This window comes from Ovis canadensis, chromosome 12 (assembly GCF_042477335.2).
Source record: "Ovis canadensis isolate MfBH-ARS-UI-01 breed Bighorn chromosome 12, ARS-UI_OviCan_v2, whole genome shotgun sequence".
Taxonomy (NCBI): domain Eukaryota; kingdom Metazoa; phylum Chordata; class Mammalia; order Artiodactyla; family Bovidae; genus Ovis; species Ovis canadensis.
The window spans coordinates 46,320,839-46,337,374 of NC_091256.1; the positions used below are offsets into that span (position 1 = coordinate 46,320,839).

The 16,536-nt window shown below is 36.2% G+C and overlaps 1 protein-coding gene and 1 pseudogene across 4 annotated transcripts in view; one reads left to right on the forward strand and one right to left on the reverse strand.

Annotated features, from left to right (window-relative positions):
• The window catches only part of RGS7 (regulator of G protein signaling 7), a 473,731-nt gene that overhangs the window by 381,475 nt on the left and 75,720 nt on the right, over positions 1-16,536 (forward strand). For all 4 annotated transcript variants that reach the window (XM_069545572.1, XM_069545573.1, XM_069545574.1 and 1 more), the window contains one exon: positions 11,517-11,623. In XM_069545572.1, the coding sequence (XP_069401673.1) occupies positions 11,517-11,623 (107 nt within the window). The remainder of the gene's footprint in view (positions 1-11,516; positions 11,624-16,536) is intronic.
• LOC138416031 (zinc finger-containing ubiquitin peptidase 1 pseudogene) lies at positions 7,394-9,369 on the reverse strand (annotated as a pseudogene).

The following is a 16,536-nucleotide window of genomic DNA, read 5'->3' on the forward strand; positions in this document are numbered from 1 at the left end:
TGGATTTCTATATTTCTTCTTTCAGTCCTATCACTGTTTGCCTTACATATTTTGACACTCTGTTAAGTTTATAGACATGTAACTTGTTCTGTCTTCTTGGAGAATTGACCTCTTTATGATTATTCATCATCCTCCATTAGCCCTGACAATCCCCCTGTTATAAAGTTTGCTTTGTCTGAAATTAATATATCTACTATAGTTTTTGCGGGGAGGGAGGGGGGATTCCCTGGTAGCTCAACTGATAAAGAATCCACCTGCAATGCAAGAAGCCCTGGTTTGATTCCTGGGTTGGGAAGATCCCCTGGAGAAGGGATAGGCTACCCACTCCAGTTTTCTTGGGCTTTCCTGGTGCCTCAGCTAGTAAAGAATCCGGCTGTAATGCAGGAGACCTGGGTTCAATCCCTGGGTTGGGAAGATTCCCCTGGAGAAGGGACAGGCTACCCACTCCAGTATTCTGGCCAGGAGAATTCCATGAGCTGTATAGTTCATGGGGTTGCAAAGAGTCAGACATGACTAAGCTACTTTCACTTTTATAGTTTTTTAAAGAAAGCATATTTTATAGGTTCATTTGGTTCATTCCTTTAAGTTAATTAAGGTAAAGAAATCCTTTAAAATTTATAAGCTAATACTTCTCAAATAATGCAAATTTGTTTGTTAACCTCAAAATTATCAATGATGAATTCAGCAAGGTAGGAAGATCCAATATTAAAATACAGAAATCTGTTTCATTTCTTTATACTAACATTGACATATCATAAAGGGAGTCAAAAACAATACTTTTTAAAATTGCATCAAAAATGAAATATTTAGGAATAAACTGACCAAAAAGTTGAAAGACTTACACGCTGAGAACTATAAAACTTTGATAAAGTAAATGATTCAAAGAAATGGAAAGATATATTGTGCTCTTAGACTGGAAAATTAATACTGTTAATATGTGCATACTATCCAAAGCAGTCTACAAATTTATTGTGATCCCTATTAAATTACCCATGACATATTTCACAGAACTAGAACAAATAATCCAAAAATTTATATGGAACAATAAAAGACCCAGAAGTGTCAAAGCAATCTTGAGGAAAAAGAACAGAATGCTGTTCTGAACATTCTGCTGGATGCAGAATCCTCCCAGATTTCAGATAGTACTACAAAGCTGTAGTACCCACAACAGCATGGTATTTGTACAAAAAGAGACATATGGATCAATGGAACAGAATAAAGAGTGTAGAAATAAACTCACACACCTATGGTCAAATAATCTTTGACAAAGGAAGCAAGAGTATACAGTGGAGAAAACACAGTCTCTTTGACAAGTGGTGTTGGGAAAGCTGGATAGCTGCATGTTAATCAGTGAATTTACAACACACACACCCACCATACACAAAAATAAGCTCAAAATGGCTTGAAGGTTTAAATATCGATATAAGACTTGACATCATAAAAGTCTAGAAGAGAACATAAATTAAACATTCTCTTAAATAAATTGTATGAGGACAATAAAAATTTTAAAAGAGGCATCAAAAGGAATGAAACAATTTCATTTGCAGAGCTGTGGATAGACCCACTATCATATCATATCAGAGTGAAGTAAGTCAGAAAGAAAAAAACAAATACTGTGTATTAATGCATATATATGGAATTTAGAAAGATAATACCAAGAATACTACATGCAGGGCAGCAAATGGAAACTTCTTTAACCTGGAAAACGAAACAGTCACCTAAGTCCAGAAAGTGCAGAAAGTCCCATGCAGGATAAAATAAGGAGAAACATGTCAAGACCCCTGCTAATCAAAATAGCAAAAATTAAATATAAAGAAAAAGTATTAAATGCAACAAAGGAAAGGCAGCAGGTAATATATGAGGGCATCCCCATAAGATTTTCAGCTGCTTTTTTAGCAGAAACTCTGCAGGTCAGAAGGGAGTGGCATGATATCTTTAAAGTGAGGAAATGGAAAAACCTACAACCAAGAATACTCTACCCAGCAAGGCTTTCATTCAAATTCATCAGAGAAATCAAAATCTTTACAGGAAGAAAAGCTAAGAGAATTGAGCAGTACCACATCATCTTTACAACAATTGCTAAAGTAACTTCTCCAGGTGGGAAAGAGACCAGCAACTTCAAACAGCTTTCTACATATATAGACTGTTAAACAAAAAACTTATGGGGAATGCAAACCAAAGAACTACAATATATACACAAACAAAAAAAGAAAAAGCATCCCAAACAGAACACTAAAGATGGTCATCAACAAGAGAACAAAGAGGAAGGGAAGAAAAAAAGACCTATAAAAATGAACCCAAAACAACGAAGAAAATGGCAATAGAAGAAAATCCCTGGTGGTCCAGTGGCTAAGACTCTCTGCTCCCAATGCAAGGAGTCCGGATTCGATACCTGATCAGGGTATCTACATGCCGCAACTAGCTACATGCCACAACTAAGAGTCTGCATATATCGGAAGATCCCGCATGCCACAACTAAGATCCAGTGCTGGCAAATAAATAAACATTTTTTAGATGAAAATGGAAATTTTGCAGAATGTATATTGAACTTTAGAAGGAATGTTGCTTTACACTGTAATTTATTATTGCCTTGGCTCTTGTGATTATTACGCTTTCCTTACACTATTCTTGAATAAACTCAGTGTGATTTTTCTCTCCTCTGAATACTGTTCTAGCACCTAATCACACATATAAATAAAACAGAATCTTGTTGAAGTGTGGCTCATTTTATACAATGATGCACCTACCAGTTTTACAAAAGGATATACTGTGTCAGTGAAATGAACATCCTGATATAATATAGTTACCAGATACCATGGATCTTAAACCAGTCCTCCACACCAATATCACAAAGATATCACCTATGTGATATCTTTCACTTTTAAAATATTTCAGCACTGTTCTTCATATTGAAATAATTTCCTAAGCTTTCATACTTAACCATATGAGGCAACTAGACTACTCTACCCTGTGTGTGTGTGTGATAAGGGCTATTGATGTATGATCCTATTACTTTCAGTACTAATTTTTTAATGAGTTAATTTTTTTTGAGTCCTGGGAAAATATTATGCTTCCTTAAGAAAGCACCTCCATTGTGTCTGCTGGCCCTGCGCTTCCTCTGTCACCGTTGTTTTTCAGCATTGCCAGGTTCTGTGCCCTTGTGTTAGTCCTTCCCACCCTCTCTTGAACTGGGGGAGTTCTCACTGATCTGTTGCATTTTCATGTTTCAGATTGTAAATCCCGTGTGCAGAATATGTTACCTTTGGAAAATTTTTCCTATAGCTGTGATACCAAATCTTTGGAATTTGGGTAGTGTTCTTTGCTTCCTAGGAATAATTGTAAGTGTATTCCAGAGCAGAGTCATCATCTATAGACTAAAGATTCCAGTTGGATCACCTGGAGGACTTTAAAGAGTGTTCAACTGGGAGTGTTCAACGTGATCTGGAAGCCTAGGTCAATACCAGCTACTAGGTTCCCCACTGCCTTTTGCGCTAAGTGCTACCAAATGTGTTCTTTCATTAATATTAGCCAACTCTAATAACTCATATTTTTGGAGCTCTTCTATGTGACCGGCCTTATTTTAAGTGCATTTCTCATTTATCTCAGTTGATCCTCATGACAAACTTTTAACATCAGTGTTTTATTATTGTCTTCTTTCTACAAATGAGGACTCTAAGGTCCAAAGAATGTATCCTCTGCCCCAGTTATACAGTCAGCACATGAGGGCATCAGGGTTTGAACTGGAGCAGCTGGCTTGCATATTCTAGTTGCTTCACCCCATGCTGTGCTCTTTTGTTTGGAAATATTATTTACCTGTTTTAATTACCTAGTGTCATCTTCAAAGTTGGTATAAATTAAGCTTGTTTTTATTTCTCCCAAGTAAAATCTTTTTATCTAATCTGTATACCATCTTATACACTTACAAACCCTGGTTTGTGAGTACCAAAAAGCAAGTGGCACTTCATTTTCCTATGTGAAAATGATGTTTTTTTAAAAAAGGAGGAAAGCCTGAATACTTACTGCTTGCACTAACTCTTACTATTGAGAAGATAAACTTACCTCAGAAGTCCCTAACTATTGTCATTATTTCACTTTTATTTGACCTTGTTTGAGAAAAAAATCTGCATATGTGATTTTTTTCCACATGATTCATCTTTCCTTGCAGATGCCTATTCTAAAAAAAGTATAATATTTTAAAATATTTCTATAACCACTTCCCTATCTTCTTAGAGAATAACAAGTTTAACAAAATCTTTCCTTTATGAGACACATGAAGATAAATGTCTGTTATTTTATTAATACTATTTAATAACTTACTTGTGACTACTTTTTAGCTTTTCTTGCCTTAATGTCATATTATCCATGTCTTTTTTTTCTGTCTTGAGTGAATTTCCTTCTAAAATACTTCTCCCCATTCACTAATCATATTTGCTACATCTTGTATGCTGTGTTGATAAATGAATCACATTTGCTGATTTATATACCCATAAAATAAAAGTAAGAATGCATAACAGGAATAAAAAAGTAATTTTTAGTGAATATTTTTATTATTATTTTCTTGACTCAGAAGCATTGTTGTATCAATGTCAAAATATAGGGTGTATCTGGGAGGTACTGAGACTGCCAGCAGTGGGACTGCTGTATAAAGAAAATATACTGAGTTCTAAAAATATGTTATAATTACAAATTTAATATAGAAATATATATATTTCTACATATGGAAATATAGAACTGAACGACACAAACCTCTTTTATAGTATACTTTTTATCCTTTTGACTTTCTGAAGTAGTTATGGTTCCAAAGCAAATTACACCATGTAGAATTCCTTTTGCTTTGTGGAGCTAGACCAAATAGATTTGATAGATTTTGATAATTCTGTTATTTAAAGGTTCGAGGTGAAGTAATGAAATTAGTACATCTGGCTTAACACAGCCACATTACACTGTTCACATAGTAACAGTTGTCTAGAGATGCAGTTTACTCCTGAGTTTGTTCATGCTTGAATATCCAAATGAAAAATAAACTGGAATCTTACAGTAAATTTGTTGTTGAACTTTGTTTAGCTGTGTGGGTGATGTGGATAACACATGTACAAGATGATTAATTATTTTGCTGAGAAGCATAATGTTGTGGAGCCATCTGCTGTGCCATTATTGGGAGGGTGATCTTGCTAGATTACTCACTAAATTCTTTCAACACTTAAATCCAGGACTGCCAGTAGTCCTCCAGATTCTCGTTAAATTAAGGCTATTGTGGAGATTCAGGAGCAGCTGGACCATGTGGAAAAATGTCTTCATGTTATTACTACCAGTAATTCAACCTTGAGAAAAGTATCTCAAGCCCACTCTAAGATCTTTTAGTGGGATTTCAGTCATTTATATCACTGTTATCTTTTCCCATATAATATACCCATAACAACCCCACTTTAAAAGCTTTAAAAGTATTTTCAAAAGGTATTTTGAATATCTACATTATCTTGGCAGAGCTTAACAAGCTCCTCATCGTCAAACACACAATAGTTTGTATTTTTTGTGCAATACTATGTTTTTCATATTCTGTATACCATTTATTCATAAATCTGCTTATTCACTCATTCAGCAAACATCAATAGCTACTTTTGCTATTGCTATGCTAAATGCAAGGTTACAGTCTTAAATGAAATGAAATTCACCATAATGCCCTGATTTTTATCTTAGCATTCATCTCGTCCTAGAGTCATGTTCTCTGGAGGTCCTGTGATAGAGCATTATAACTTCTGTAATCTCAAACTTTCCAGGTTACTATTTGACCAATGAAATTAAAATCATTTTAAATGGTTTGTTAGAAATTCAGTCCTCTTAAATATTAAGTTAAATAGTTTGACTTGACCTCTGCATTGAACTTTGTGTGGGCCATATAGAAACTAAATTTTGATCTTATTGATATTCCCACAAATGTGTATCTGTTGGATTGAGGGCATTTAAAAAACCTATCAAAAACAATTTTCCTTATTAATAAAATTATGAGCCTGAGAATATCTTAGAGGGTTGTAAAATGAGAATATATATGATTAAACACAATAAAATGGAGTATTTGTACCTCAAAAGTGGGAGGCTGAGATTGCTTGCTAATTCACTTTCTACATATATAGATATTATTATTATAATTATATAATAATTATTATTATATGTATTATTATATATTATTATACATATTGTTATTATGTATTATATTATTATGCATAATGTAATTATTATATACATATATTATTATATACATTATTATACATATTATTTTTTCTAGCAAGCATTTATGTAGGACTAATTATGATAGTGAAGAAAGCCTGCAGAAGAAAGCCAGTATTCATCTTGCCTCTAGAAATGTTTGATTTATCATGTAATTAGTAACTATTGAATACAGTAAGAACTTATTCATTTTCTTCTGATTTTCTTTTCTTCAGCTTCCCTATATTTACTTTCACTATGTTTTTCTAATCCTCATCAGCATGTTAGCATCGTTTTGTTTTGGTTTTTTGTTGGTGTTTCTTTGTATTATTTTAGTCACACTCTTTCCTGTATTTAGAGTTCAGAAGCTCTTAATGTTAATCTTTCTGGGCATCTCAGTTTTCCTTTTTGTATCTATATTTTGAAAATTTCCTAATGTGCCATAACTCAATTTCTCTTTCTGGAAAATAGGACTAATAATATTTTCCCAGGCCACAGACTGTTGGAATAAAGTGAATAAGGATGGTTGTGACAATATAGGTAATACCTACCTAGAAGATAAGTAGGCCACCTGACTTTGAAATCCTCAAAAATTGTTCTTTCTAGTGCTGCCAACATGAGTAACCAGGGATTCTGAACATGACCAAGGCTGTAAGCACCTGCTCATTATTATAGGCCAGCATGCCTCACAGATATGCTTGCCATTTTAGTTTTATAAATAACACACAAAAAGAAGATGGACTGGCTGATGCTATTTAGGAATGCCAGATCCTCCCTCAGCCTAGTTAAAGACCAATTATGGAAGTGGATTTCCTGAAAGTACTTTGGAGAAAAGTAAAAATCATCTGGTGTGTAAATAATGAAGCACAACATGCTCTGTGCTCAGTTGTGTCAAATTCTTTGTGACCCCTTGGACTGTAGCCCGCCAGGCTCCTCTGTCTATGGACTATTTCAGGCAAGAATACTGGTGCGGTTTGCCATTTCCTACTCCAGGGGATCAAACCTACATGTCCTGTGTCTCCTGCATTGGCAAGCGGATCTTTTACCACTGAGTCACCTGGGAAGCCCAATGAAGCAAGCACAAGAGCTACCATGTATTGAGTATCTACTATGCACAGGATACTATTCCAACTTCTTCTCTTTAAATTTTTATTTATTTATTTATTTATTTATATTTTTTTTTTCACAATGCAAACAAGATATTTTATTGGAATAATTACTAAACAATGAAGCACTAAAGGTATAATTTAGACATTTCAGAAATTAAAATATAAATGGAGTATTTAGAAAATCCACAGATTCATATGTTGTATTAAGGTTAATACCAGAATTTGGAATAAAAAGTAAAATTCCACAATCACTGAAATGCTGACTTCTTCAAGGGATCTTCTCAGCTGTAAAGACTTGAGAAGCTTGTCTCCTAGCAATTTTCTCCTCTGAAGAAAGCACACCTTCTACTGCCACTATCTGGTATTGCTTATGTTTTAAATTCCCCACAAACTTCCGTAGTTGCTTGAGACTGCTAACTTCCATGTCTTGCTTTAAGAGTTTCTGCATTTCTCGAGAAGGGCATCCAGGATCAAATACTAGTAAACATAATGTTCGGTTTTTTCTCTCTTCAATTCCAACAACTGTTCGACTATGACCTTGATGCTGAAGATAGATAGGTGGTTTAGACGTACACACTGCTTTTGGACTTCCTTCTCTCTCTGAAGCATAGTAGCTCAATATCCATTCAAATAAGCGAGGGTGTGTACCCAAAGGACCAGTTGACTTGTGAAAGTCAACAATACGACACTTTATCCTTAGGGAAGTGAGAAGGGTATATATTTCACATGCTCCAATCCAGGCCTTTGTTCCCTGTAACCTGTTATTAAGCTGAGAGGCACCCTGGGGATCAAAACCTTCCTTCCAAGCATCTTCAATCATAGACTGAATTTTTGGAATGCAAGGAACTGACATACCTTTCAAGCTATCATCATAAGCATCATTTTGCAATAATGATGAAAGCAGCATTTGGAAATTTCTGTAACCACAACCCCAACCTTTATCACCAAAAGATGAATGAAAGTGATCCACTCCTGCAGAAAGCCACACACGCCTCACATCTGTGGCAGCATTCTGATAATACGTATAAAGCGCTTCCATAATTCCAGATGTTTTTGTTTTTCCATCATCAACACTAATAGCTAGTGATTCCATCATATCAGCTTTTCTTCTATGAAATTCAGATGGATGCATTCTTCCCCTATTTACTTCTATCTCCATATTTCGTAGCTGCTGTTGTTTGTACCCTCCAGAATTATCTAAACCATACTGTCTCTGCAGCTTCTGAAATTCTTCCATTTCTTGTCTTGATTCTTCAGATCTCCTCTTTCTGTCTTCTTCTTGTTGAAGCTGTTGAGCCAACTCTAGATCTCTAGAACACTGGACTCTATTCACACCTTGTCCAAAGCTGCTTTCTTCCAAATGCAAGTCAACATGTTCCTGCAGAATATGGTAGTTTGTACAGATGAGCCCACACATAGGGCAGTCATAGAGTAGTTGATTACAGTCTTCTAATGGAGTGTCTAAAAGATCAGCATGCTTTGTTTTCACATGAGTTTCCATATCTTGACTATTATCTTCTATTTTTTCACAGAATGGACATTCAGGAGGACTGTACATCGTTTCATAAATTGATTCTTTAATTTTGGTTCGGTCAGACTGTCTTTCCGTACTTTTCAGGAATTTTCTAGATTCAGTTAAGTTCTCTGAATAAAAGTCTTTATGTTTTAAAGTACCATCCTCAGGCAGGCTTTGAGCTGAAATCTTCGGCTGATTAGATGCACAAGCTGAATGAACACTTGAATTAATGTCTGCTCTACACTGTAGGCTGCTGTCCTTCCTGTTATCGGAAGTTCCATACTGTATTGTATTAATCCTCTCAAAGTTTCTTTCTAGTTCATTTTGCTCAAAATGAGCAGTTTCAATATGAAAACACATTTCATCATAATTCACACCTGACAACTTGCAAAATGGACATATAACTTCATTTTCCATGTGAACAGTTAGGTGAGCCTTCATGTCTGGTTCTGAGGATACTGTTTCACCACAAATATCACAAGATAGCATGGTAGAGCAGGTAATGGGTCAAAGCATTCGGCCTAGGGATCCGGGGCTGGGACGGTCTTTATTTTTTTTAATCATTTTTATTCATTTATTTGGCAGCATCGGGTCTGCACGTGGAATCTGTCAACATGGTGCATGGACTCCAGTTGTGGAGTACAGGCTCAGTAGTTGTGGCACACAGGCTTAATTGCTCCAGGGCATGTGGGATCTTAGATCCCTGACCAGTGATTGAATCCACACCCACCTGGTAAAGTGGATTCTTTACCACTAGGCCACCAGCAAAGTTCCGCAACTTCTTTATGTATATATATGTATTATTTGATTTTCATATGAGCTGTGCAGGGTGGGTTTATTACCTGTATTAATGGATAGGAGAGGTGCAGAGAATTTAAATAACAAAAGTGAAAAAGTGTTTCCAAATGTTTTATTCTTCCCATCATATAACACTACCTTCTCAGCTTTAATGAGAATCACAGAATATGTGAGTATATACTTATAAGCAGCACAGACTTTGAGAAGATCTTGATTTTGAACTAAAAGGATGCATAAAGGATGAAATATCCTCCTTTGTAGAAAAAGAACACTCTGTGAAGAGAGGTGTGTAATTGATTGGGTGTGTAAACAGGATAACTGGGTCACTTAATAACAGTCTTCCAGGTCCATGGTAAAGAGGACGGTCAGCAGTTGTTCTTTCTTATTGACAAGAACAGTAGAGTGGAGGCCAGAGGTAGAAGTTACCACTTAAAATTTTGCATTATGCTAGATAATATTAAAAGGGGCACTATAGTACCCAACTACAGGTTAAATAAATTTAACAATTATTTCATTATTAGCAGTATAGACGTGGGAAGGGGATAGGAAGAGATTCTTGTGCTTGGGTAGGTGGGCCATAGCAAGCAGTTTAGGGACTCAGTACTAGCTGAAGTGTGAAAATTACCTGTGATTGACAGATGGAGTTAGAGATACACATAGTCCTGGAAAGTCTGTTAGAATCCTAGAGTTAAAGAATCATTTTAGCTGTTTATCTAAAAATAGAACTAAATCTATAAATTGCACATTAAAGTGTAAAAAAGTGTCAGTTGCTCAGTCGTGTCTGATTCTTTGCAAACCCATGGACTGTAGCCCACCAGGCTCTTCTGTCCATGGAATTATCCAGGCAAGAATACTGGAGTGGATAGCTGTTCCCTTCTCCAGGGGAGCTTCCTGACCCAGGGATTGAATCCAGGTCTTCTGCATTGCAGGCAGATTTTTGACCATCTGAGCCACCAGAAAATTGCACCTAAAGATACACAAACAAATCAATAAACCTAACTTTTTTATTTTCTATATACGTATATGCTTATGTTGGACTAAAAAACTATCTTGAATAGTTCCATAGTTTCTAAGCTTCAAGTTAGCAAACTTTATGTTGTCCCTGCACAAATGCAGTAATAATCCTAGTGATCAAATTTTATTATCCCTTTTGTTGGGCCTTTGTTGGGCCATTAACTGCTATAGAAGGACTGTGAGTATTACAGTATTATGTTCCGACTATTTCTCAGACTACTGGGAAAATATAATGTTTTCATTGTTATATAAATCTCTACATAGTCCATGTCTAGAATATTGTACATACAGTAGCAAAAGCTAGAGCAATCTAGCCAACCACAGACTGCAGGCACACTTAGTGCAGTATAAATTGTTCTAGATGCCTAGACATTGCCTATTAACATTATCTAGTAACGATCCATGTCATTAGAAGAATTGCTAATAGTATTGGATATTCATATTACAGGACAGGGAATGATGCAAATGAGAACTTTTTAGAAGTTTAAAGTGCTATGTAAATGCCAAATATATTTGTTTTTGGAAGATTATTAACCCATAGCAAAACATGTCCCATCTATAAAATGAAGGCAGCAGATTTTTTGATTACTGAAAGACCTTCAGATTCAGCATTCCATAGCTTTATGTTCTCATGGTCTGGTCACATGCACTGCTGGTCATTGTGGTCACTACCAGGAAGCAGAACCATCTTGGTACCTTAGGTGAAAGAGCTGAAAGAAGTACAAAGACAGGCTTTTCTGGGATGCTGAGTATTCCAATGTAGGAACATGCTCAAAAGAAACAAGATAAAACTCTACCTATGAATGAACTCTGCCTATGAATGAACAGCTTTAAAGAGTTATATATGTGTTTTCCCATTTGTTTTCATGAACTAGTGGAGGCACTCCATTTGGGAACGCTAATGGCTGCCCATGGCTACTTCTTTCCAATCTCGGATCATGTCCTCACACTCAAGGATGATGGCACCTTTTACCGGTTCCAAGTAAGTTTATTAAAAGTATTATTTAAAAGTAAAAATACGTCTGCATTTTCATTGTTTGTACAGAAATTTTGAGACTTGATTTATTTTACTTTGACTTGAGCTAGTTAGAATCTAATTAACAATTTGTGAAAGCTGAGTTGTGTAATGATTGAAGTTACATTTTATATAAAAAATTTGAGAAAAATTCAGAGTGACAGTGGAATTCAGGAAAATGAGAGTCATCTGTAAATTATATTTATTTGCTAGGAAGGAAGTTGAGAGATGGTAACTAAATTTGTTATACTTTGGACCCTATGTCATCCAGAGCCATCTACAGTCCAACCAGTCATGGGAATGCTTGAAGCTCCAGGATAGAATTAACTAATAAATACATATCCTCTGCATGTCTGAGACCTTCTATAAGTCTGTGGAGAAAGGGGCAATGGAGGATGAGATGGTTGGATGACATCACCGAGTCAATGAACTGGAGTTTGAGCAAACTCCAGGAGATAATGAAGGACAGGGAAGCTTAGCATGCTGCAGTCTATGGGATCACAAAGAGTTGGAAATGACTTGGTGACTGAAAAAGTCTATGAAGGACACGCATGATGCTTTGCATGTATATAGGAGGCCATCTTAGATAACTTATTAACTGACAAGAGTTATTCTAAGTCATTTTCAAATGAGATACCTATAAAGAATAATCTTTGAGGAAATGATTATGGACTCCAATTTTGGTCATTGGGCACACAGTTGACACTTGCGTTACGATGATTTACCTGAAGTGTATTCTACATTTCATTAGACATTATGATTCATTAGTAACTGACTAGTGGATTCCAGTCTGCAAAATTAAGGCATATATAATGCCAGAGTTCAAACTCTAGCTCTAGGTACTTTCAGAGGATTCTTCCCATTGTCCCACTTTTAGACATTGGAGCATTCTTCTCACTAGCTCTGATTTATTGATTAAATAACTGACTTGAGTGCCTAAGGACTTGCTTGGGGAAGCGGAGAACAGAGGGAATATGTTTTAAAAAAAAGTTGTTCTCAAAGCTCATTGTCCTCCTAGAGTATTCTCACTCTTACAAAGCACTTCTATCCCAAGAAATAATCATTGGATTTTACACTGAATAGCTAGGAAATAATGCAACCTCCTGAAATTGTGATACTGACCTAAGTATTCAAGCAATTGAAATTAGTTGGATCACTTAATTTTAAAAGTCTTTAAAATAATGAAGCTTTATCCTTAGAACAGTTAAATTTAAAGTAATAGTGCTTAAAATAGCTTATTATTAAGTTAGAGTAACTTGTGGTCCTAAGGTTAGCATTTTAGTGAATAAAAATTACTAGTTATTAGAAAAGAAATTTTGTATGTGCTACTAACACTTTTTGATTTTTTAAAGGAGTTACTTTGGTATTGCAGGGTTATATTTTCCATAAAATCTTATTTTCTTATATGAATTTTTCATATATAAAGTAAACATTAGGCCTAAATTTTTTTTTACAAATTCTAAATGAAAGATATTTTTTTGATAAAATGCCAACTTTTATCCATCTTTACTGTCAATTTACAAGTAAAATCATCTATGTATAAGATTAATATATCTGTAAGGGAGGCATTGAATATAATCTGCGTGTGTGTGTGTGTGTGTGTGGTAGGTCACTTCAGTCATGTCCGACTCTTTGCTGTCCTATGGACTGTAACCCACCAGGCTCCTCTGTCCATGGGATTCTCCAGGCAAGAATACTGGAGTGGGTTACCATGCCCTCCTCCAAGGGTTCTTCCCAACCCAGGAATTGAACCCTGGTCTCTTATGTCTCCTGCATTGGCAGCTGGGTGCTTTACCACTAGCACCACCTGTGAAGCCCTGAATATAATCTACCTTTGACAATTATTGAATTAAAAATTTCCCTCAAAACAAATTAGCTGAGGCATGGATGAAAATTAGTAGTGATGTCTTGAAAGTGAAAATGAAAGTCGCACAGTCACGTCCGACTCTTTGCGACCCTGTACAGTCCATGGAATTCTCCAGGCCAGAATACTAGAGTGGGTCGTCTTTCCCTTCTCCAGGGGATCTTCCCAACCCAAGGACCAAACCCAGATCTCTTACATTACTTCTAGGTACAGGCAGAAGATTGCCAAGTTTGATATACCTAAACAGATGATCAGTTCAGTTCAGTTCAGTCGCTCAGTCATGTTCAACTCTTTGCAACCCCATGGACTGCAGCACACCAGGCCTCCCTGTCCATCTCCAACTTCTGGAGCTTACTCAGACTCATGTCCATTGAGTTGGTGATGCCGTCCAACCATCTCATCCTCTGTTGTCCCCTTCTCCTGCCGTCAATCTTTCCCAGCATCAGGACTTTTTAAATGAATCAGCTCTTCTCATCAGGTGGCCAAAGTATTAGAGTTTCAGCTTCAACATCATTCCTTCCAATAGATGATAGATAATCTTTTAAATTATATGAATTAATGTTAAATACTTTAATGACATATACACATGTTCAAAATAGGATATAATATGATATATTTATAAATCTAATAACCATACACTCTTAAAACCAAGGTTTTAAAAGCAAACAAAAGAAACCTCACTAAAGTCAGGGATAATTTAATTCCTGCTACAGTGTCTACCAAGGCATTAATTAATCTATACTTGAACAGCTCTAGAAATAGAAAACACATTATTGTTCAAGGTATATGCTTCCATTTTTGCATTGGTTCCAGGCAGCATTAAGTTCTTTATTACATTAAATTGAAATTCAATTCCATGAAAGGATTTTAAAATTCATGAATTAAACTAGGAAGCTTGCAATGTTGTGTTTATAATTGCTTCAGGAAATGATTGAGATTCTGGCCATCATTAGGAATCTGAAGAAGCTTTGGGTCATAAGTTTGAGACAAACAGTTTCACTGGTATGCTGCATTGTGTAAATTTTCAATCATGTGACTTTTGTATGTACTGTAAACTTGTAATTGTCTAATTATTCTCCCTCGCTAACTGAAATTGAGATCCAACATGATTATCCAGATCACTTTCATGACTTTCATCACATTAGTATATGTGCCAAAGATTACTGAGTGATGGCTAGACAGTTTTAAATCTGTTTAATCACAGCTAAAGAACCCAACTCTGAAAAACACTAACGTGTCCTACAGTCTAGCTGAACTGTGAAAGTAAATTTTTAAATTCCAGCAAACTATAAGATTTGTTCTTCTTTAAATTGCCTTTTGTGCTTTGTGCTATGCAAGTCATTTCAGTCACATCTGACTCTTTGTGACCCTATGAACTGTAGTCCACTAAGCTCCTCTGTCTGTGGGATTCTCCAGGCAAGAATACTGGAGTGACTTTTTCTCCTCCTCCAGGGGATTTTCCTGACCCAGGGATCAAACCCATGTCTCTTATATCTCCTATATTAGCAGACAGGTTCTTTACCACTAGAGCCATCTGGGGAAGAAATTGTCTTTTACTATAAGTCAAAATATGTTTCCTAGAAAAAAATATGCAATATTAGTAAAGAGTGTTAGTTTTATGCCTTTTGCACTTAATGTTATTGTTGTTCAGTTGCTTAGTCGTGTCTGACCCTTTGTGACCCCATGGACTGCAGCACACCAGTCAACCTTGTCTTTTGCCATCTCCTGAAACCTGCTCAAATTCATGTCTGTTGAGTCAATGATGCCACACACCCCACCATCTCATCCTCTGGCATTCCCTTCTCCTCCTGCCTTCAGTCGTTCTCAGCATCAGGGTCTTTTCTAATGAGTCAGCTCTTTGCATCAAGTGGCCACAGCATTGGAGCTTCAGCTTCAGCATCAGCATCAGTCCTTCTAATGAATATTCAGGGTTGATTTCCTATAGTATTGACTGGTTTGGTCTCCTTGGAAGACTTGGAAACATCTTTCCACATAATATCACAGGATAAAATAGTTTCAGTTATCTATTTTACAGTCAGGGTGTTTTCACTAAATAAATGATAGAAAAATAAAACTGTTTAAGAATACTGATGAAAACATTCCTGGTAGTTTTGAGGAAAAAAAAAAAAGTATGTGTTTGACCAGTCTGATTAGAGTGAATATTTTAAAAATTAAATAAATATGCTTGCATATACACACACATCCCCCAAACTAAAGAAGCAACCCAAAGGGAATAATGCATTCTCTGAGAAGTATCTCAAACACTACCAGCCTGCATGAAAATAAGATTTTTTTCTGTTTCTCTATGCTTCCCCTAGAACAGTGACCCAATTTTTCCCTCAAATTGGGTTAAGTGAATTTATTTGCCAATGAGGGAGTGCTGTATAAAGCCTTGATATCCCCCTTTATCTAGTGCTTCAACCTTTTTACCCTCTAAATTTGTTCACCTATATACAGAATTAGTATTAGTACCCTTCTTTATGGTACTGGAGCAATTTCCAAGAAAGTATAGAAAGTGAATCAAATCCCCTGGGGGTCCTGAACAGTTTGGAAGGACCCTCTCTCAGAGATGCATAAAGTTCTCCCAATTACCCTTTTCCCCTCCTTGAGAATCCCTCTTCTAGGAGGCAGAATTATCAAACTGGTAATCAGAGATTGGGCTTCCCAGGTGGCGCAGTGGCAAAGAATCCGCTTGCCAATGCAAGAGAGGTAGGAGATATGGGTTCGATCCCTGGGTTGAAAAGATCATCTGAAGAAGAAAACAGCAACCCAATCCAGTATTCTTGTTTGGAAAATTCTATGGACAGAGGACCCTGGCTGGCTACAGTCCATAGGGTGGCAAAGAATTGGACATGACTAAGTGACTGAGCATGCATGCACGCAATCAGAGATTACACCAAATATGCTTGCTACACACAGATTGTTAATGTAATTGACAAATAAATATAATCAGATCCACAAGTCTGATGTCTGCAGAGACTGTTCCATTGAATCCCAGGGCCATCATCGTCCAAGG